Here is a 21,907-nt window from a genome sequence, read left to right on the forward strand (position 1 = left end):
TATATATATATATAGAGGGTCTTGTTAGGTTGAGATTTTTTAGCTTAATTGAGAATTGAGATGCATTTTCAGCCACTCATTTTGAAATGTCAACTACAAGTAGATTATATCAACTAAGGGTATTATCGTCATTTCATTTCAATAGCCAGAATATCAAATGTCAACAACTCGTATTAAAATGTCAACAACTAAAAAAAAATTTATTTTTTTATTTTTTTTAATTTTTTTTAATTTTTTTAAAATTTTTTAAAAAAAATTTTTAAATTTTTTTAATTTTTTTAATTTTCACGCGATGTCAACTACGATGTGTAGCCTGCACATCAAATGTCAATAGCCCTGCACATCAAATGTCAATAGCCTGCACATCAAATGTCAACAGATTATAGTTGACATTATATGTGTATAGGTGATATGAATTGTATATGTAGTTGACATTATATATGTGCAGTTGACATGAATTGTATATGTAGTTGACATTATATGTGTGTAGTTGACATGAATTGTATATGTAGTTGACAAAAAAATAAAAATAAAAAAAAATAAAAAAATCGAAAAAAAAATTAATTTTTTTAAAAAAATAAAAAAATATTTATTAAATAAAATGTATGATGAAATTACCATTCTGCCCTTTCACAATTAATTAATGTAAAAATATTTTCCATGTGGTAAATTCTGGACCACTCATTTAATAAAAATGAGTGGCTAATAATGCATCTCAATTCTCAATTAGGCTAAAAAATCTCAATTGATCACAACCCTATATATATATATATATATATATATATATATATATATAGGGATGTATTCATTTCCTTTTCCTATATTTCCTTTTCCTATATTTCCTTCTTAATATCAGCCATTAGATTAGAGAAATGGACGGTCAAGATCAACATTGGGTAATTAATCATGTGTTGCATTATTTGTCCTATTTTGTGCATTATGAGGGTACAATAGTAATCTAATAATGGCTGGAAACCGCTACGAATAATGCACCACATGGTCACGAGTAATGCATATAATTGCCTATATAATGCACAATATGTGAACTGCAATGCATACGAACAAGATGTGTTGTGTTATGATGTTTGACACACGTTTCTTGTTTCCCTAAGGGTTTAATAAGCTTAGGGGCTAGGGTATAGTACGTAGACATGTATGTAATCTTCACATGGTAACGAGTAATGAATATAATTGACTATATAATGCACAATTTGTGAACTGCAATGCATACGAACAAGATGTGCTGTGTTATGATGTTTGACACACGTTTCTTGTTTCCCCTAAGGGTTTAATAAGCTTAGGGGCTAGGGTATAGTACGTACGCATTAATAACAAATTATAAACGATACGAATAATTCACCAAATTGTCACGAGTAATGGATGTTATTAACTACATAATGCACAATATGTGAACTGCAATGCATACGAATAAGATGTACCATGTTATGATGTTTGACACACGTTTCTTGTTTCCCCTAAGGGTTTAATAAGCTTAGGGGCTAGGGTATAGTACGTAGACATTACTAAATGCACGTATGTAATCTTCAATCCGTTGATTAACCCATATACACAATACCTCTAATAATGCATAATATACTGAGATAATGACAATTAACAGCTACATAATGCACTACCTAAACCAAATAATGCACATACGTATATTCCAATAACAACAATTTGTTAGTAATGTCTACGTACTATACCCTAGCCCCTAAGCTTATTAAACCCTTAGGGGAAACAAGAAACGTGTGTCAAACATCATAACATGGTACATCTTATTCGTATGCATTGCAGTTCACATATTGTGCATTATATAGTCAATTATATGCATTACTCGTGACCATGTGGTGCATTATTCGCAGATACCAAAATGTGGCAGTTACTTTTCCGTCAAATGTCAATAATAACCCTGTAATGCATACAACCACCTTCTATAATGCAACACGGAACCAGTTTTATAGAATCAATCTGATCCGTTGATGCCTTAGATCTAACGCGTAATATTAAGAAGGAAAAAAGATCTAAGATGTGAAAAGGAGAATAACGCTCCCCTATATATATATATATATATAGAGTGGTGGTCAATTGAGATTTTTTAGCCTAACTGAGAATTGAGATGCATTATCAGCCACTCATTTTTATTAAATGAATGGTCCAGAATTTACGAAAGGGCATAATGGTAATTTCATACTACATTTTATTCAATAAATATTTTTTTTAATTTTTTTAAAATCATTTTTTGTCAACTACACACATATAATGTCAAGCTTTTTTTAATCACATCCCTTGGATCCTTGAATTGGATGGTTGTGATGATCTGCATTATTACACTATAATGGTGCATTATTAGTCGGTGTGCATTATTCAACTGAAAATCTGCATTATTACACTATAATGGTGCTTATATATATATATATATATATATATATATAGGGTTTTGATCCATGCAAAACCATTCTTAATACAAAAATGCAGAACCAAGCATACAAAAGTCATTTTTAGGTCATTGTAAGCTTATTTTTACGTCATTATAGTAAGGATGACATGAAATGATCTTAACATGACCTCAAACCCAAAGTTTATAATATGACCTAAAACTGCTATACAATGACCCTCCGTGTTTTTGTTTAATTATTGACCATTGGATTGTCAAATCTCATGGTCAGGATTTGGTCTGGATTTTGTATTGAGATCAAGTTTTGTATTGATCATTTTCATATATATATATATATATATATATATATATATATATATGGGGATGTATTCATTTCCTTTTTGTATCTTTTGTTCTATTGTTCTTTTTAATCTCAGCTCCATGATTTTGTCATCCGACGGTTAGATTGATATATATGTGGTCGTGTTAGGTTGAGATTTTTTAGCTTAATTGAGAATTGAGATGCATTTTCAGTCACTCATCTACAATATTTTCGAAATGTCAACTGCAAATAGATTATGTCAATTCGGGGGTATTATCATCAATAGCCTGCACATCAAATGTCAATAGTCTGCACATCAAATGTCAACAACTTATAGTTGACATTATATGTGTATAGTTGACATTATATGTGTATAGTTGACATGAATTGTATATGTAATTGACATTATATGTGTAGTTGACATGAATGGGATGTATTCATTTCCTTTTTGTATCTTTTGTTCTATTGTTCTTTTTAATCTCATCCCCACGATTTTGTCATCTGACGTTTAGATTGATGCCACGTGTCATTTAATAATGCAGATTTTTAGTTGAATAATGCACACCGACTAATAATGCACCATTATAGTGTAATAATGCAGATTTTCAGTTGAATAATGCATACCGATTAATAATGCACCATTATAGTATAATAATGCAGATCATCACAACCATCCAATTCTCTCATCATCATTCTCTCATCTCCATTCTCATCTTCAATCTCTCATATCCATTTTCATCTTTATTCTCTCATACCCTACAACATCACTATGTCCGGCCAAGGCGATAACCCTACGGGCTCCCACGGTTGGAACCCCGAATGGTTCGGTTCACAACCGTTTCCTAGTCCGGAAACGGAATATTCGGCCCTTCCTCAAACCCAAGATTCGGCCGTTCTGGGTGGCTACCGTCCATACCCAATCAAAGACCAAGGTGCATCCGAAGGACGATACGGGTGGACACCGGAGCCTAGGCCGACCGCCCCCTCCCAACCTCCGCAAGCTCCTACTCGCGGCAGCGGTGTCCGCACACCGTACACGTCGGCGGAGATGGATAAATTGTTCAAGGCGTACTTCGAAATCTCCGAAGATGCGGCGGTTGGCACGAACCAATCGGGCGATCACTTTTGGTGGCGCGTATCTCGCCGGTACAATGCAAACCGGCCGCCGGGGAACGATCGAGCGCAACGAGAGTATGGTGCGCAACTGCATCGGCCGAGCCAACGACGAAATTGGCAAGTTCAATGGCTATTTCCTCCAGGGGTCGCGGAATGCCGGGAGCGGCCGGAGCGAGGTCGACATCATCACTGCGGCGCTGAGCACATACCAATCCATGAACGGTAAGTCGTTCAAGTACCTCAACGTTTGGCAAGAAACGCGGTTCCACCCGAGGTATCTGGGAGGCGTAACATCCTCCTCTAGCGGCTCCTCCAAACGGTCAAGGTCGGTATCCCTATCCTACTCCGGCTCCGAAGAAGTGGCTAGCCAACTCGCCGGAGCTAACTTGGGTAGCCCCGACGCCGGACCAAGCGGTTCCCAACGCCGACCGCAAGGAAGGAAGAAGGCGGCGGCCGAGCGCCGGCGCTCCGCGACTCCATCGGCTCCCGCCCCCGAACCCGCACCCTATGTTCCACCTCCACCCCCGAACAACTCGTTGTGGGCCTTTTTGGCCCAACTCAATATGGCCGATAGGTCAACTATGACCCCCACGCAACTTCAAACGCACGAGGGCATGATAGTGGGTCTCCAAAAACAATTGGGGTTGTTGCCGCCGGATGAGTAGTCTTCCTCGGGTAATATTAGCCAATAATTATGTAATTTTTATTTTTTTAGTATTTTAATTATGTAATTTTTAATTTTTATGGATTTTAATTATGTCTTTTTTATTTTATTTGTATTTTGTAATATTTATTGTGATTTTTTAATGAATTTTAGTATTATGGAAATGTTTATGTTTAATTGAATATTAAATTAATTGTGCTCGTCCTTGCGGAAGAGCACAGTTGTGGGTGTTGTGCTCATGCCAGAGAGCAGGCATGAATAGTACTGCTCGGGCCCACAATCGTGCCGCTGGCAAGAGCACAGTTGTGGATGCACTAAGAATCTTAATTTCTTTTCACTGTAGTAGTGAAGTTGATCGTTATTGCCGGATCATATAGAGAAATAACTTAAAAGAACATGTCCAATAAATATATCGTAGTAGTATATAAATAAAAATTGATTAAGGTACTTTTATTTTCAAATAATTTATCATACTCAAAATATTTCATCTTCAAAAATAATTCAAATGGCTGTCAAATAAGAGCCCACTCAAACAGAATATGTTTGCTTTGTCACTGCTGATATGGACAGAAAAGATTAAAGTAAAAAAGGAAAAATTGAAGAAGACAAAAATAATGCCGCAAAAGAAGTAAACTAAATAAATTTCATGCATTGCATTGAGATACCAAATTAATTTGACCAGAAAGGAGTAATAGTTTTTCCTCTTTTTTAATTACTAACTAATATATGTTTTACACCAAATTAATTTGACCAGAAAGGAGTAATAGCTTTTCCTCTTTTTTAATTACTAAGTACTACTATATATTTTTAAATATATAAAGTTTGTAGAATTATTTTTGTCAGATACTACCTCCGTCCCAAAAAATTTGTCTCACTCTGATCCGTCACGAGTTTTAAGAAATGTAATGGGAATGAGTTATTGGAATATGTGGTCCACTACCAAAAATAATAAAAAGTGAAATGGGACAAATTTTCAGGGACGAAGGTAGTAACACTTTTTCCTAGATATCAATCTTTACCATAAATTTATATTCTAAACTTTTAAGAACTTGGAGTAAGTACTTCTTTCTTCATTTTTGGTTTTTAAGAACCTACTTCTTTGTTCCTTTTCGGCTTTGTCTTGAATTGTTCTCATTCTTAAATTAGAAAATTGGTAAACTTGCTTTAAAAGTCATGAACTTTTGCCAAATTTTGATTTTTTCCGTGAACTAAAAAATTGGTGTTTGTGTAGACCCATTTGTGTTGGTAAAAATTTTCCGGCATAACCGGTGGCGGTGCTGCCGGAGGAAGTGGTTGCGAAGAGGGTGGTGAGTAGGGATGTCAATTTAGCCCGCAACCCGTGGGCTGACCCGAATAGCTCGCCAAATTTATAGGGTTAGGGCTGAAAATTTCTAGCCCGATAAAATTACAGCCCGATTAACCCCCAACCCGTTAGGGCCAGACCCGAAAACCCGATGGGCTGGCCCGGAAACCCGATAAAATTTATATTGTTCTATTTGTTTTACTCTAATTCGACACTTCATTGATTATTTTATAATATAGATTACTGAAAAAATAACTTTCCATTTTATATATTAAATATATAAATTATATATTAAGTTTTTATTAATATAATAATAGATAAATGAATTAGAAACTTCAAATTCAAAAAAAAATATTTAAATTTCTCAACATGCTTTAAAATTTCTTGTTTATGTTTTATTTTGCATAAATCTCAAATATTAGTATTTGATCATGTTTATGTTTGAGTTTAAGCATATATCTCAAATTTATAATAATTAAATATTTTACATTTTATAAAAATAACTAATTTTCACCATTATTTATTGGATTGATCGCATGTTAATTTTATCGATAGCAACCCGATTAACCCGATGGGCTAGCCCGAAACCCGAGCTTTTAGGGTTAGGGTTGAACTTTTATAACCCGGAAAAATAACAGCCCGATTAGCCCGCATCCGATTGACCCGCAACCCGAATAGGGTTGGCCCGAAACCCGGTGGGCTGGCCCGATTGACATCCCTAGTGGTGAGCGAGGGTGCAGCTTTGAGGGAGGGGAGATTGAGCAGGAGCTTTTACAAAGATTTGGATTTGATGAATCCCAGCTCTGAAGCCGCCTCTGTCGCCGGCGGAGGAAGCTTCGCTGCCGGAATTTGAAGAAAGTGGGAAACGGGAAAGAGGGGGTCGGAAAAAGGAAAGCTTCGCTGCTCTGATGTTGTTGGTGGGGTTGTTTGCTTTGCAGATTGCTGATGGTAGGAGGCTTGAGAAGGACACGTTTGGTGGAGACGGAGGGCTTGGTGGTGGAGGTGGCCTTGGCGGCGGTGGTGGAGGGCTAGGTGGCGGGGGCGGAGTTGGTGGTGGACTTGTGGGAGGTTCTGGTAGTGGGCTGGTAGCGGCGGTGGAGCTAGTGGTGGGCTCGGGGGAGGTTCTGGTAGAGGGCTAGGTGGTGGTGGTGGCAAGGGAGGACGGTTTGGTGGAAGAGGAAGAGGAGTAAGAGAGTAGGGAGGGGGAGTGGTAGGTTGATGATATGGCAAAGTCAACTTAAAATTTATTATCCGCCTCATCTACTCAACACATACTTGGCAGTCATATCAGCTGAAAAAGACTCGTCAACTAGCTTCATAGTCGGAAATGGGAAAACGACAATGGATTATAAAGTTCGTGACATTACACACCAATTTTTTAGTTCGAGGGAAAAACCGGAATTTGACAAAAGTTAATGACTTTTAAAGCAGTTTACCCTTAGAAAATTGAGATTCGATTTCTCATTTTACAAAAGAAAAGGCACAATTAAGCCACAAAAACATGGTTATATAGTAAGTACTATATATAAATGTAACAAAGAATCATTTGTGGCAAATTGAATTTGTGTCCCGCCACGTGTGAATTTCAATAGTTAAATGTGTTTGAAATTTGAATAGTGTGTCCCTTTACTTTTTTCAACTTCATATTTAATTTAATCGAAAATATTTTGTTATTGAGTATTGTCAATAGTTTTCATGCGTGACGATTAGTCTTACAACGATATGGGCCAAGAAATCAAGCAAGCGCTCAACGAACTTATTGAAAACTATTGGGTTTTAGTGGAATCAAGGAAGCCCATTAAGATGAAATGAGGCAGTATAGAAATAAATAGTTTTATACAGTAAATGAATAAATTGAATTTTGATTTAAAACTAATATAGAAAATGAATAACTGATTTTTGTGTCAACTTTAATAATAGAGTAAAGGCCAAATGTGGTTCCAAATATATGGACGTTTTACGAATTTGGTCATGAACATTATCTTTTTGATTATTCGGTCCCTCACAAATGAACTCGGACCAGAATCAGTCCTAAATCAACGGCGACGTTAAACGGTGATTGCATTGTAATTCGAATTTAACCAAATTAAATTACTAATTATAATTAGTTATACCAAATTAAGTTCTTAATATCGATTAGCAAAAATTGGAAGAAACATAATATATTAAGACAAATACTACAAAATAAAACTTTTTCAATATCAAAAGTTCCTGACTCAGCCAATAGAAAACGGCGACTCCTTCATAGAAATTCTTGTTCATTTTCCCAAAGAAGTCCCGCTCCGACGACGGCCAGACGCAACCCCCCGCCGCCTCAAAACCAGCTGCAACCCCCACCTCTTCAAAACCCGCTGCAACCCCCACCGCCTCAACTGGAAAATACAAACAAGCATTACAACAAAAAACCCTAATTCATACATAAAAACACCGCGTAATTTCTTCATGGCCTGATTGTTCTCTTCGATTGCTGTCAAAATCAAGTCTAAACGATCAGTTTCGGTCTCACCCGACGACGGTGAAGAGGTCGCGACATCGTCGTCGTCCTCGATTGAGTCGATTGGCTCGCACGACCTAAAAAATTAACAATCTTTTCTCTCACAAACAAAGTAGAGCTTCCCTTTACTCGGTTTGACATTGCTTCTCACGATTCAGAGTGAAGCAAGTTTCTTGCAATTGCAACATTCGTACCGGAATCGAAGGTTGCGACCACCGCCACTCTCGTCGGACTCTCTGTTGTACAAAGAACGCTTCATAACTATTCACGAACTGCAGTCGTCGTCGGACGCCGGACCCTCTGTTTGTCGCTGAAGAGAGGGAGGCAGAACGAAGAAGAAAGTGTTCGTCGTTGGTTATTTTATGTGGTTTTTACAAAAAAAAATTCATTTTTCCGAATTAATTAAAAATATTAATTAAAATGGTTAATTTGGTCAAAACCTGCGTAAATGTCGTTGATTTAGGACTGATCCTGGTCCGAGTTCATTTGTGAGAGACCAAATAATCAAAAAGATAATGTTCAGGACCAAATTCGTAAAACGACCATATGTTTGGGACTACATTTGGTCTTTACTCTTAATAATATCAAGGCGTAATGGTCCATATATTCGACTAATGCTGATATTTCTCACTAACTTAAAATTTGATTGCTAATATTATGAGCTTACACCTTGTATCAAAGTGGTAAACATAAGAAATGTTGTCGGTTTTAATAGAGGTAAACAACGTTGTTTTGAGCGCTACTTGACTTTTAAAAACAATTCCAAATTCGTTGAAATTTCAAGTTGTGGGAAATTCACTACACTGTATAAGTTCATGATTTTTGCAATCAAGTTTTAAGTTTGTGGGAAATGTCAAATTTTTGCTAAAGTTGTGATTTTAAGGACCAATAGCCTAGTATCAATGATAATTTTTATCATATTAGAATCAAACTAAGTGAATAAAATTAAAAAACTAATGCTAACATGGACTAAATTAACGGTAACGATAATCACGTATGATGTTCAGGGTAAGTCATGTAGCACAATATTTTTGTTAACAATAGATTTCATCCCCTGTGGAATTTTATAGGTTTTGATATGTAGTAATATTTCCGGTTTCCCAATTTGTTTCTCTCTCTAGGAATTTAATGAGCAATTAATTCTTAGGTATAATCGGTTAAAGTGTATAAATGCTCTCAATATAAACTGGGGCTTATGTTCCCCTCTAAATGCTAATACTCCACTAGTTGTTGTAGTATATGATAGTATGATTGCGTATCTATTTGATATCACTATTTACCGAATAGAAAAAATAAAATTAAGATTGTCGTTACCATCGAAAACTGATGGGGTGCGTACTAAACAAGCCCAACAGCAATGACGGCCCATCAGCCCAAAGCCCAAGGAAGAGTATGAGTTCGGATTAACAAAGAGTTCGGCCTCAGCCTACAGCTCGGTACAAGCCAACCAATCAAGCTCTACTCTCAGATCGGCTACCAAAGCAGTTCGGTCTCAGTATTCGACCGAACAAAGAGTTCGGCCTCAGCCTACAGCTCGGTAAAAGCCAACCAATCAAGCTCTGCTCTCAGGTCGGCATCAAGCTCTACTCTCAGATCGGCAACCAAAGCAGTTCGGTCTCAGTATTCGACCGAACAAGGAGTTAGTGGACCCATACAGGATTTCCACAACTTCCAACACACCCACTACCACGTGGTGTCAACTCAGGCCACGATCGTAGGCCATGACCTACGCTACATCCACGATCTTAGGCCATGACCTCCACGACATCCACAACCATCATTAGTGGTGATGCAAGCCACGATCTTAGTTCAATGTATAAATAGAACTTAGATCAGATAGATAGGGTTAGACTCTCTCGCTCTCTAGAGATAAAAGATCATATAGCAAGTCTGTGTTGTAAGCTGTAATCCCAGATCAAGCAATACAATCTTGCCCTCCCTTCTTCCCGTGGACGTAGATTTACTTCAGTAAATCGAACCACGTAAATTCTTTGTGTCGTAGTCTTTATCTTCTACCAGCATTTACAAACATCAGAAATTCGCGGATCCATCGAAAACCACTAGAGACATTGTGTTAATGGTGCACTCCCTTAACACGATTCCGGCGACGACGAGAGATCGACGGAGGAATAAAAGTGGACGTCTCGGGCTTTCCCCGAGATCAGCTTCCCGTATCACAGTGTGACGATCATTATTGACAATAAATAACTAGCGCAAGATGGAATTTAATGGTAGAAGTGTGTCGATGCGCAAGATGGAATTTTTACTCTTTAAGTTTTCTATTTGTAAAAAAAAGGAATTAAAGGTTACATCAAAACCAGCAATTCTTGTAGGGGCACGCCAAGCAAACAAAATGTGAGTTGTTACCTAACCTAAATGAAAAAAACAATTCGATTTCTTCTTTCTTTTAAACTACAAACCTACAGTACAATATATAATACCACTTCAACAATTGGTACAAATAGTAATTCTAGAAAAGCAAGCAACTATATTATCTAAGATTTAAATATTTATATTGCTTAAGTCACAACTAGGATCAATTTCCAAGTTATGACCTAACAATTGGTAGCGTGACATCAAATTTGAACTAAACAAGACTTAACGTATATGATTAATCAAATGCAAATTTCAAATAGCTAGATACTTAAAAAATATCAACTAATACTGTACTTATTATATATGGTCATCACAAATAACAAGTAGCACACCTCATTTCATAGACCATACAATATTTGTAATCATAAAGGAAACATACTCCTAGTATAATATCGTTTCGCCCTTTGATTTGTACAAACAACTACACTGATATACCTATATAATTAGTATTCTGTCCATTCTTTGAGTCTTACATAACTGAAGTAATAGTAATAAATTTGGACAAATTTAATCCGTTTAGTAAAGTTTGGAAAAAGAATATTAAACCATGAAATTTTAATTTTTGAAATTGTCTAATTCATGTCTAAAACGACATTTTGTGTGGGGCTAAAAACAAAATCGTTTCTTTAAATAAATACTTTTCTTTTTATTTTTATAAATAACGTCGTTTAAGTATCACGAAAAGATATCATTTGACACAATTCTCTATGATTAAGTATCACCAAAAAAAATACACAAGATAAGAAAATAGAGAAAAGCTAGAATTTGATGATTTAAAGTAATTTCACATCCAACTTAATAGTAATTCAAATGAGTATCATAACAGCAAATGTCTTATTCTATTGACATAGACTCTTCAACAATTCTTATGCATCCATCCAGTGAATCTCATCAAAAGATTCTTTTCTTTTTTTTCTATGAATCTTTCAGTTTGCAAATACCATAATTTCCCCTAAAAATTAACAAGATAATTGAAGAAAAATCGATTCATGACTTGCATATACACGGAAAACAACTTATATACATATGAATTAGTATAAGAAGATGCATATATACATATGAATTAGTATAACAAGATGCATATAATTTAGAGGACATATATGAGGATCGGAGGTGATAGAGGTAGCTAGGTCGCCGGCGAGATGAATTTGAGAAGAGAAGCAGATTTGAAAGCGAATGAATACTGAGGAGGAGGAGGAAGAAGATGAAAGTGATCGGTTCTTCTCCTTGGATGATCCGCCGCTGGCTGGTTTAGGTACGCATATTTGCTCTTAGTCCACCTGCATAGCATATCAACATTCACATTCATTTCTCTGTACTAATTATAGATCAATTTCAGCTAATTACCAGTCTTTAGCTCCCGCAGATTTACTCTTCTCCTCCTCCTCCACCGCTAAGGACTCCTTGAATCTCAGGTAATCCTCCTCCTATATGATTCAATTTTCAGAGAGATCTACAGCGACAGTGTGTGTGTGTGTGTGATAGAGAGATAATTTCTTCAAATTGCAGGTAATCATCTTCTTATAAACCTGACTGCACTTTCAGAATTTACAGAGTGTGTGTGTGTGTGCGCGCGAGAGAGAGAGAGAGAGAGAGAGAGAGAGAGAGAATTTCTTCAGATTGCAGGTGATCATCCTCATGTAACTGATTCAATTTTGAGAAATTACAGAGAGAGATCTATATAGAGAGAGAGATAATTCAGATTGCAGTTAACCATCCGCCTGTATTGTTTGAATTTTAAGAAATTTGTGTGTGATTTGTGTGTGAGAGAGAGAGAGTTACGGAGAGATTCCGAGCGCGGAGGCGAGCGGCGGCCTTGACGGCGGCGAAGAGATGATCTTCCTCCAACCTCCGTCGCTGATTCCAATAACGCGCGATCTGTTTATTAGTCACACTCTGAGCTACCATTTTTTTCCTTTTTTTGTGCTACCCGAAATACAAAGAATAGATGAGTATCAATTCAATATTGCACCCTATTTATCAACCAAATTAATGCCATCATTTTCAAGTCTCTTTATTTTAAAATGACTTATCACGAAAAAATATATTGAAATAACTAACACTAAATCTTGTCGCCTAGCCAAACACAAATTTGACCTAATTTGCTAATATTATTTATTTATTTCTTTACGTATGCATAAAATCAATAAATGTTGAATAAATGGAAAATTGCCTAAAAAATTATGAACATTGTCACATTATAAAATGTCTCCATTTAAAAAAATTATGCAGTTTGAAATTATTTTTAAATTTTTTTTGTAAATTATAGTATTTGATTGACAATTAAAAAATTACATATTAACATCATCATTAATGAGCTAAATAAGATTGTCTATTCATAAATAAAACAATATCGTTTTGTTGAAAATCACAATCAATATATTTCACGCAGCGTAAATAAGTAGGTTTTACCATAAAATATTGACAGTAAATCCAAAATCTATGAATTTTCTAATCCATTTTAAATTTAAAAGATTAACTATAATTTTACAAGTTTTATGAATTTTTGATAATTTAATTTTGAATAAATAACACGATTCCTTCTTACCGAACTTTTGGATGTTGATTAATGACCAGAGTCCAGAGCTCAAGATTCCAGCAGCCATTGGCCTACCAAAAACGTTATCATGTTAAAAAAATTATCATAATATATTGCATAAATTTGTAGCCAATGCTTTATTTAAAATTGTCGATAATCTTTTAGAAAAGTCAGACTATAAATTAAAAATTGGATGGTGTAAATATTTGTGGTGTTATGTACGTCAGATGATAGAGATATTTGTGCCATTCATCATCTACAATTGAATTGATTCATACTGCAAGTTGCATATTCGAATAGAAAATTGAATATTTTGGTAAGGTAAAAAATGGAATGGCGTTTGAAACTCGTTTTTATTTATTTATTAGGAATGAAGAAAAATGCACTACTTTACATCTACTGAGGAATTATGATTACAACACAATCAATCTAGAGTTAGCTCCTGGCATTTTGTGTATTCAAATAATCATCACTGATGAAGGTGCAAAACTTCATCATTTGGGATCAACCAAATCTGGAATGAGTTAGAGCGTGGTAGACGAAGCCTTCGTCTTCAAGGAGCGATGGAAGGTGGATTTAAGGAGGTGTGTTGGTAATGAGTGGGCTTAGCCAGTTAGACAGCTCACAGTCAGTATGCGAAATGAGATATACCACAAAAGCAACGTACGCTGCAGTGCCAGCCGAGCCGAGACGAGGAATCCCATCAACAGACCATTGACTTCGGACAGGAAAAAGTGGAGCAAAAGGTATCCAATGCCACTATTATAGTAGGAACAATAGCACAGCTTCGAGTAATCAAGGCTCTCAGCGAAAGCCACCCATTATGAACTGTCCAGCATAAGTCCCAGTTATAGTACTACTCGTCCCGGCTGCCAATAATCCAATGCCCCATATGTAGAGAATTGGGAAAAGACCACCACCATACTTCTCCTCTAGATACTTTCCTGCATTTACTATACTCTGCTTGTTTGCTTCCACTAAAACCCTTGCCAAAAACTGTTGTCACACATAGGTTGATCAAGAAGGAGACGAAAAGCGCAGCTGAGGACTCGATGGAGTAATAGGTGAGCGCCTCCTGGACCTGGCCTTTCCTGTTTGGGTCAATTTTTCTTGATTGTACGAGTGCAGAAAGACATTGTGGGGCATTATCTCACAACCCACAACTCCCACAGCCTGCCGGATTGTTCTTGAACTAAGCCGTGGAACCAAAAGACCTGTTAAGCGCATGACTATTCAGTTCAAAAGTCTTCACTCATTTCAGCGTTAAATAATGAGATTATGATAGAGCATCTAACCTAATATAAGCTCCTTTCTGCTTGGCTTAGCATCAGCAAACATCCAAGCAAATGATACGCCCATAGTTGTGATGAGAACTGCAAACACAGCTTCCAACTTCCTCACTCCATAGTTTTCAAGAAGTAATTTCAGACCAAAACATATCAGCCATCAACTCATCACCAAGCAGACAAACAGATAAACATGTGTAGCACTACCATCCTTTAAAGCCAAAAAAAATGTTGCTTGTTTCAAAGAAAGAAAATTTCCATATTCTTTTTTTTGAACACAGGTGTAACGAACACTCCGAATAATCCTGCTCGACCGGTTTGCAAATTAAGACCAAAAGAATTTCCATATTCTTGTAGAATAAAATCAATAAATGGACAAAATTGGATCTTTTTCACTCTCATCAACCATTTTATTAGGCATAAAGGCATAAAGATAACAATTTCTACTTCAAAAGTAACCATTATACAGAAATGAATTTGATTTCCTCTCACATCTAAAGTTAGTGACATTGGAAACAAGAGAAAACTTAATGGTGGATTCCACATAAGACTAAATTAGCTAAACTGCCTATTCCCTAAAACAGCAAAATATGCCATTTCACCAAAAATACCCATAAATGTATGCAGTTCAAATTTAAAGCTATAGTAAGAAAAAGTTGGGGAAATTTTCGCCAAAGTTTGACAAAAAATTCATGTTTTTTTCGAAAATTTGACCAAAAAGTTATTGAATTTACCCAGCATGAATCTCCTATGCTCACTTCATCATTCTCGAATTCAATTTATGTTCATAGCACTCACCACTAATCCAAAAAAAACAAGAGTACTTTTATACTAGCAATTTAACACAGTTTAAAAACTTGAAAAAATCGAGTAAATTACTGAAAAAAAGAGAAAAGAAATTACCAATCAGCAGCAGTAATTAGAACACCAGTCCAGAGGGGAAGAAACCCTCGGCTTAAAATCTGAATAGCGATCGCGCTTCCGATCACCTCCTGAATATCAGCCCCAATCAGCGCCACTTCCGCCATGAACCAGAGCATAATCCTCGCCCAATCCGGATACTCATCGCGGCAGAGCTCCGCCAAGTGCCGCCCCGTCGCCACCCCTAACCTCGCCGACAGCAGCTGAATCAGTAGCCCCATCGCCGTCGCCCACATCAGCAGCCACAGGAGTGAGTAAGTATCCCGCAATGGCGCCGGCCTGAAGATCCCCCTCCAGATTCCCCGGATCCAGAAACGCTATGCTCATGAGGAACCCCGGACCGGTGAACATCCACAGCTTCTTCCACGAGAACGGCGGCGGCCCTGAGTAATTGGGCGAATCCAATTCGAAATCGGCGATCAGGATCTTCTGTTGCACCTCGTATGCCGCCTCCTCGTCGTCGACGTCGTCAGATTGAATCGAAAAGGCGTCGGATTTCGCCGGTTGGGATAGTAATCGGCGCGATTCATCCTCGTTTGATTGCAGCTGCTGCGGCGATTGTGATTGGGGATTCGGGGGTGCATGATTGCCTGGTGAGGTGGTTGACGTGGAGTAGGTAGGAAGGCGGTTAGTCGGTTAGTTGATTAGCTATATATAGGCATTCCATGGTTCATTGTAAAACAACTTGACAAAATGTAGTCCATAGTGAAGTTTCGGTTCTTTTCATCTCTGTAAATATTCTCCATCAATGGCAGCAACATCTTCTTCTTTTCCTCTCTTGTTCTTCATGTTTCATCTCTGATTTTCACCGTGATCAAAATTTGACAGTTGAGTTCATCGGATACTTCGAATTGCTGCTGAGCTTATTAAATTGGCTCAATTTCGTTTCGATTTTGGTTCGACGCCGTAGTGCCTACGGTGGCAGGCGGTGGCGCGTGAGGGAGATCAGATTCGATTAAGACAGTGTCGTAGCTAACTGAATATATAGATTTAGTAGAAGAAAGTGACGTGTTAAGTTGATTGTTGACGTGGACGAATAACGATTTGACACGTACGATTTTAAAAATAACTATTTATTAGTACATTTTTTGCAATATTGTTTGGAAATATACAATTCAGTAGGAGTACATTTTTAGCTTTCACGGCTTTATGTAATATTTTCTCGATTATTTCATATAGCATATTATAAAATTGTTTTTGAAATTTGTATTTGGATATATGCATGCTTTCCTAAAATAAGACTTGTTTAACAAAATATTGATAAATTCTAGTAGTTGACATTTTATTTCGATAAATACAAAGAAAATAATAGTAAGTGATACTCCCTCTATCCCTTAATAGGAGTCGCTCTTTGACCGGGCACGAGTTTTAAGAAATGTAGAGAAAAGTTGGTTGAAAAAGTTAGTGGAATGTGAGACCCACATTTTTATATTGGTTCTATAATAAAATGTAAGTGAAGTGAGTTAGTGGAATGTGGGGCCTACTACCATTTATGGTAAAAATGAAGAGTGACTCTTAATGGGGGACGGCCCAAAATGGAAATTAGCGACTCTTATTCGGGGACGGAGGGAGTATCATGTAAGCGTGATCCTTAATACTATGACATAGTATAATTTATAAAATCGCATGACATATAATAATACTACTAGGTTTTCCAAATAATTTGATATACGAATAAACCAATTTTTGCATTAAACTGTGGAGTACATTTTAAAAGCTTTGTAGTTTAGCAATATATTCTCTCTGCCCCATGATTATCTTTCATTTACAAGTAGTTGGAGAATATATTTAGGGTGTGTTCACTTTCTTAGATATAGCAAGAATTGAGGTTAATTATTTGGAAATCCTTGCGTTCACCTTCACAATTTTATAACTTGCTGGCCGTAGAAAAAGCCTAGGCCCGCACTATTTAGCCATGAATTAGCCAATTTAAAAACTCTACTCTAAGGTGGTTTTTAAATCTGGTGAAGCTGCTTACATCCAGAATTGAAGGCAAAAATACCATTTTACCCCCCTCATTTTCGTTCCACCCACACAAAATTAGTAGAGGTCACTTTCCCCCAATTTTCCCCAACCTGAAAATCCCTTCAGCTCTAGCTCCGCTGTCCCGTCGGTGGAAGTTGTACTGCATTTTGCGCCAAGGTCGATCGATAGAGGTGAGCATTTCATCTCTATCTTCTTTCTTCAAAATTCCAAAAAATCAGAAACCACACTCAGTTGTTTCTCTCCTCTTTCTCGCAGTTACTCAACACCGTTGCCATCACTAGTCTTCGCGACACCACCTCCACCTTCCCACTCGGCGATTCCCGGCTGCTGGCTCCGACACGGCTGATTCTGCCCGCCGCCATCGCCTGCCTAGACGCCCTCTCTTCTCGCTCGATTTTCTGCCGCCTTGCACGGCGGCGCCTGTATTAGAAAATGGATTATTTGGCTTATGTAAATGTGGGAATTTTAAGGGGTCATTTTCGTCGGAAGACATAAAGAAATAAATTATTTGATGTCAAAACTGTGTTTATATCTTGCACACCGAATATTGCATTTTAGTTTCAATTATGTGGGCCCTACACATATAAATCAGATCGGATTTATTTCTGTTTCTTTTCCGTCAAAGAAAGTGAACACGCCCTTAGGCCATCCACAACGCTGTTCCTATACCGTTCCTTAAACCACTATTTGAGGGCCCCACTGTACTTTTTTACTCCATTCCTTAACTAAGGAACGGAACCTGCAACCCTCCGTTCCTTAACCGTTCCTTAACCGTTCCTTAAATTACTATTCATTCAATTTCATATTTTATTTTTATTTCCAACCCAATTCAATTAAAACAAACACACTTCATTAAAATTAAAATAACATTACAACTTAAAATTCAAAAAAATAGAAAAAGACATAATTAAAATCCTAAAAAAATAAAAAATGACATAATTTAAAATACAATTTTATAGAGACAACCAAGAATGAGTTTGTCCCACATCGAAAGTGAAACATAAAACATTCAAGGATGTCTCTATAAAATAGAGACAACCAAGAATGAGTTTGTCCCACATCGAAAGTGGAACATAAAACATTCAAGGATGTCTCTATAAAATAGAGATAACCAAGAATGAGTTTGTCCCACATCGAAAGTGGAACATAAAACATTCAAGGATGTCTCTATAAAATAGAGATAACCAAGAATGAGTTTCATAAATTCGCAAGCCCATCAAATATATATGGGCTAATACGAATTTCTAGTATTCATTTATTTGTAAAAATTGTTTTTAAATATAAAAAACAATTTTTATAAATAAAAAATATTTTTTTAAAAATTCATTTAAAAAAAAAAATGAATTTATTGCGTCAGCGTGACGACGCCCACTCGCGGGCCGGCGAGTGGGCGTCACGCACGACGCAGGGCGAGCCACGTCGCCGAAGCGCGTGGCGGCACGGACCGTGCCGCGTCTCGTGCCGACGGCACCCGGGACGGCATGGGAACGGAACCGCGACGAAACGCAGCGCCGCAACGCGTTCCGCTACGGTTTCGTTCCGAAGGAACGAAACGCGGAATGCCCACGGCCCGCGTTGCGGGTGCTCTTAGTGTACTAGACTGTTGAATGGGACCTCAATTATCTTGTTCAATAGAAAATCATGATTTGTCAGTGTCAATTAAAGAACATCAATGGATATCAATCGAGAAAAATTGCACATTTAATGCAAAAAGCAGACTATACCTTGGTTACAAAAAATAGTGGCCTATACTTTTCGAACAAAAGGACTGATTTCTTAGAAACTTTGACCTTGAAAAGTTGGATATATAGTCTTATTTTTTATAGGAATTTTGTAATAAATCTAGAAACAAGCATGTCCGATATAGCAAATGAGATATTCAATATATGAGAATAATCTTCTGTAGTTCTAAATAGAGTTTTATTGTAGTTTGTTTATGTCTTTGTGAATAGTCTACAAATAATGTTTCGTATGGTCATTTTTAACATCCATAATAAAATTTTCATTTTTAAAACTTTTTTTCCATTCTAATTAAGTCACCATAAAAAAAGTGGCGAATCCGTCACTAAACAGTGAAATTTCTTCGCTTAATAAATTAGTGACAGATCAAGTTTCGGCAGATCCGTCATTAATAAACATGTCAGTAAAAAGTTTTAGCGACGGATTTTCCGTCATGAAAGTTACTATGACGGAAACCATAGGCGACTGCTTCGCATTAATGACGGAGTAATCTGTCACTAATTAGTTACTGACACTTTTGAGTTACTAATTCTGTCACTAGTTGTTGAGCTATTGGATGTCGTCACTAATTCCGTTACTATTTTACGCTTTTTTTTGTAGTGAGTGGATTTCATTATCAATTAAAAAATTATAATCATATTTTGTTATAAAACTAATATATAAAAGTAAAATACACATTTCACTAACTAGCTTTTGTCTTCATTCTCGGAACACACTCCAAACCAATGCGAGTCTTTAAATCAACGGAGGAATACGAAACAAGCCCGAAATGCCATAGCTTGAGCCTGGAGTACTATTAGTAAAATTTAAATAGTCCAACTAATTGGTCATCATTGTGTTGGTTTGTAGCAGTCTAACTTAATTCGAGCCTGATGTTAGTATGAGTACCTCAAGTTCGTTTGAAGTCCTTTGATCTACTTGTTGAATCTATTAAATTATGATAAATTTTGGTAGGCTATTGTCTAAATTCAATAAAATCAAGTAGTTTTTATTTGTTAGCACGTGGCATAGTTACACTTATTAATTAAGGTTATAAATAATTGAAACAATACAAAAATTATGAACTCATGTTTATGCATATTGGGCTGGGCGTATGAAGACCAACAAAATGGTAGTACTCCTACTACATATTAGTACAAAAAAGTACTGTAAATTATTGTTGTATTCACTAAAAATGTAATAGATTGATTCTTGGTAACAACTTGGCAGTATGATATGTATGAAGAAGGTTCATGTTCTCTCATGCATCATTATGCTTCGGCTGCGTACATCCATTTGAAACCATGTGAAATAATAAACGATGCATGGAGGTCGTAACCTCTTATATACTCATAACTTCTTTTTTATTGAATTTAGTTGGAAATAAAAATAAAAAAATGAAATTGAATGAATAGTAATTTAAGAGACAGATGGTTGTAGGTTCCGTCCCTTGGTTAAGAGATGAAGTAAAAAAGTAGAGTGGGGCCCGTAAATAGTAATTTAAGGGACGGTTTAATGACAGCGTTGTGGATGACCTTAATCTTGATCTTGTCGAACATACGGGAGTCTACAAATGAGACATAGAGAAACACTATGACCACAAGCACCAGTGGTCTAGTGGTAGAATAGTACCCTGCCACGGTACAGATCCGGGTTCGATTCCCGGCTGGTGCACAAAAGTGCTATGATGATTATTTGAAGGATTATTGGGTTAATCCTAATTTCTGATAATTCTGCAGAAATGTAAATTCTGTCTGAGCACTTTTTATTCACACTATTTCAATAATTTTGTTGAACTAATTTAGTCATTCCTTTTCTACATAATTTAGAACTTCACCATATGTTTTAGTTTTTTTGTCCACCCAATTTGTATATGTTGAGACAAATTACCTCAATAAATTTATTTCTTGTATATTCTACTACTACTTTATTTATTTTTAATCCTTTTATCCCTCTAAGTAGACAATATCTTCAAAATATTCATAGCACAAATAAGTTGTCAAAACCATATGCTTTAGTTTTTTTCATAATTAAAATCCTAAAAAATACATAATTACATAATTAAAATCCTAAAAAAATAAAAACTACATAATTAAACTACTAAAAAATAAAAATTACACAATTTAAGCGTAAAAATGCCCTCGTTGCGCTCGATTGTTCCAGCCGGCCGGTTTTCATTGTACCGGCGACAGATGCTCCACCAATAATGATCGTCGGATTGGTTCGTGCTAATCTCCGGATCTTCGGAGATTGACAAGAACGCTTTGAACAATTGCTCCATCTCCGCCGGAGTGTACGGTGTGCGGACACCGCGAATAGGAGGAGTCCGAGTTTGGGAGGGGCCACTCGACCTCGCTCTAGGCTCGGGTGTCCACCCGTATTGCCCTTCGGGGGCATCTTGGTCGTCGATCGGGTAAGGCCGGTAGCCACCCGGAACTTCCGAACCTTGGGTTTGAGGAGGGCCCAAATATTCCGTTTTCGGACTAGGAAACGGTTGTGAACCGAACCAATCGGGGTTCCAACCGTGGGAGCCAGGGGGTGATCGCCGTGGCCGGACATTGTTTTGTTGTAAGAGTAAGAGTGAATGAAAGATTGGATGAGAATTGAGAATGGAAATGAGAGAATTTGGATGATAATTGTGTAGTGTGGTGTGAATTTTTGGTGTGGAAGTGGGGGTATTTATAGATGAAAATATGTATTTTTGGGAAAAAATTGAAAAATAAATTAAAAGTGGGTAGAAAACGGATATAATTTTTTGGGAAGTGGGAAAATATTTTTTTATTTTTAATCGATTTTTTTAATTAAAA

At 36.8% G+C, this 21,907-nt stretch overlaps 1 protein-coding gene, 1 non-coding gene and 1 pseudogene across 2 annotated transcripts; 1 reads left to right on the plus strand and 2 right to left on the minus strand.

Moving 5' to 3' along the window:
• Positions 1-11,620: 11,620 nt before the first annotated feature.
• LOC121753789 lies at positions 11,621-12,601 on the minus strand. The gene is made up of 3 exons (XM_042149046.1): positions 12,432-12,601; positions 11,997-12,076; positions 11,621-11,929 (listed from the first exon to the last, which is right to left on the minus strand). The coding sequence occupies exons 1-3, from the start codon at positions 12,555-12,557 to the stop codon at positions 11,776-11,778; spliced, it is 360 nt and encodes a 119-aa protein (XP_042004980.1). The 5' UTR covers positions 12,558-12,601; the 3' UTR covers positions 11,621-11,775.
• A 921-nt stretch (positions 12,602-13,522) lies between these two features.
• LOC121754880 lies at positions 13,523-16,031 on the minus strand (annotated as a pseudogene).
• A 4,672-nt stretch (positions 16,032-20,703) lies between these two features.
• Positions 20,704-20,774, plus strand: TRNAG-GCC. Its single transcript has one exon. It is a non-coding gene; the product is annotated as a tRNA-Gly (tRNA).
• The last annotated feature ends 1,133 nt before the right edge of the window (positions 20,775-21,907 follow it).

This window comes from Salvia splendens, chromosome 11, assembly GCF_004379255.2.
Source record: "Salvia splendens isolate huo1 chromosome 11, SspV2, whole genome shotgun sequence".
NCBI lineage: Eukaryota > Viridiplantae > Streptophyta > Magnoliopsida > Lamiales > Lamiaceae > Salvia > Salvia splendens.

What these genes read in the sequence shown, in the direction of transcription:
- LOC121753789 (XM_042149046.1), bottom strand. Translation starts at nt 12,557, where the DNA reads ATGGTAGCTCAGAGTGTGACTAATAAACAGATCGCGCGTTATTGGAAT. An exon ending in TCCGCGCTCGGAATCTCTCC is followed by an intron (nt 12,077 to 12,431) that starts GTAACTCTCTCT and finishes TGAATCATATAG; the next exon opens with GAGGAGGATTACCTGAGATT. An exon ending in TCTGCGGGAGCTAAAGACTG is followed by an intron (nt 11,930 to 11,996) that starts GTAATTAGCTGA and finishes TATGCTATGCAG; the next exon opens with GTGGACTAAGAGCAAATATG.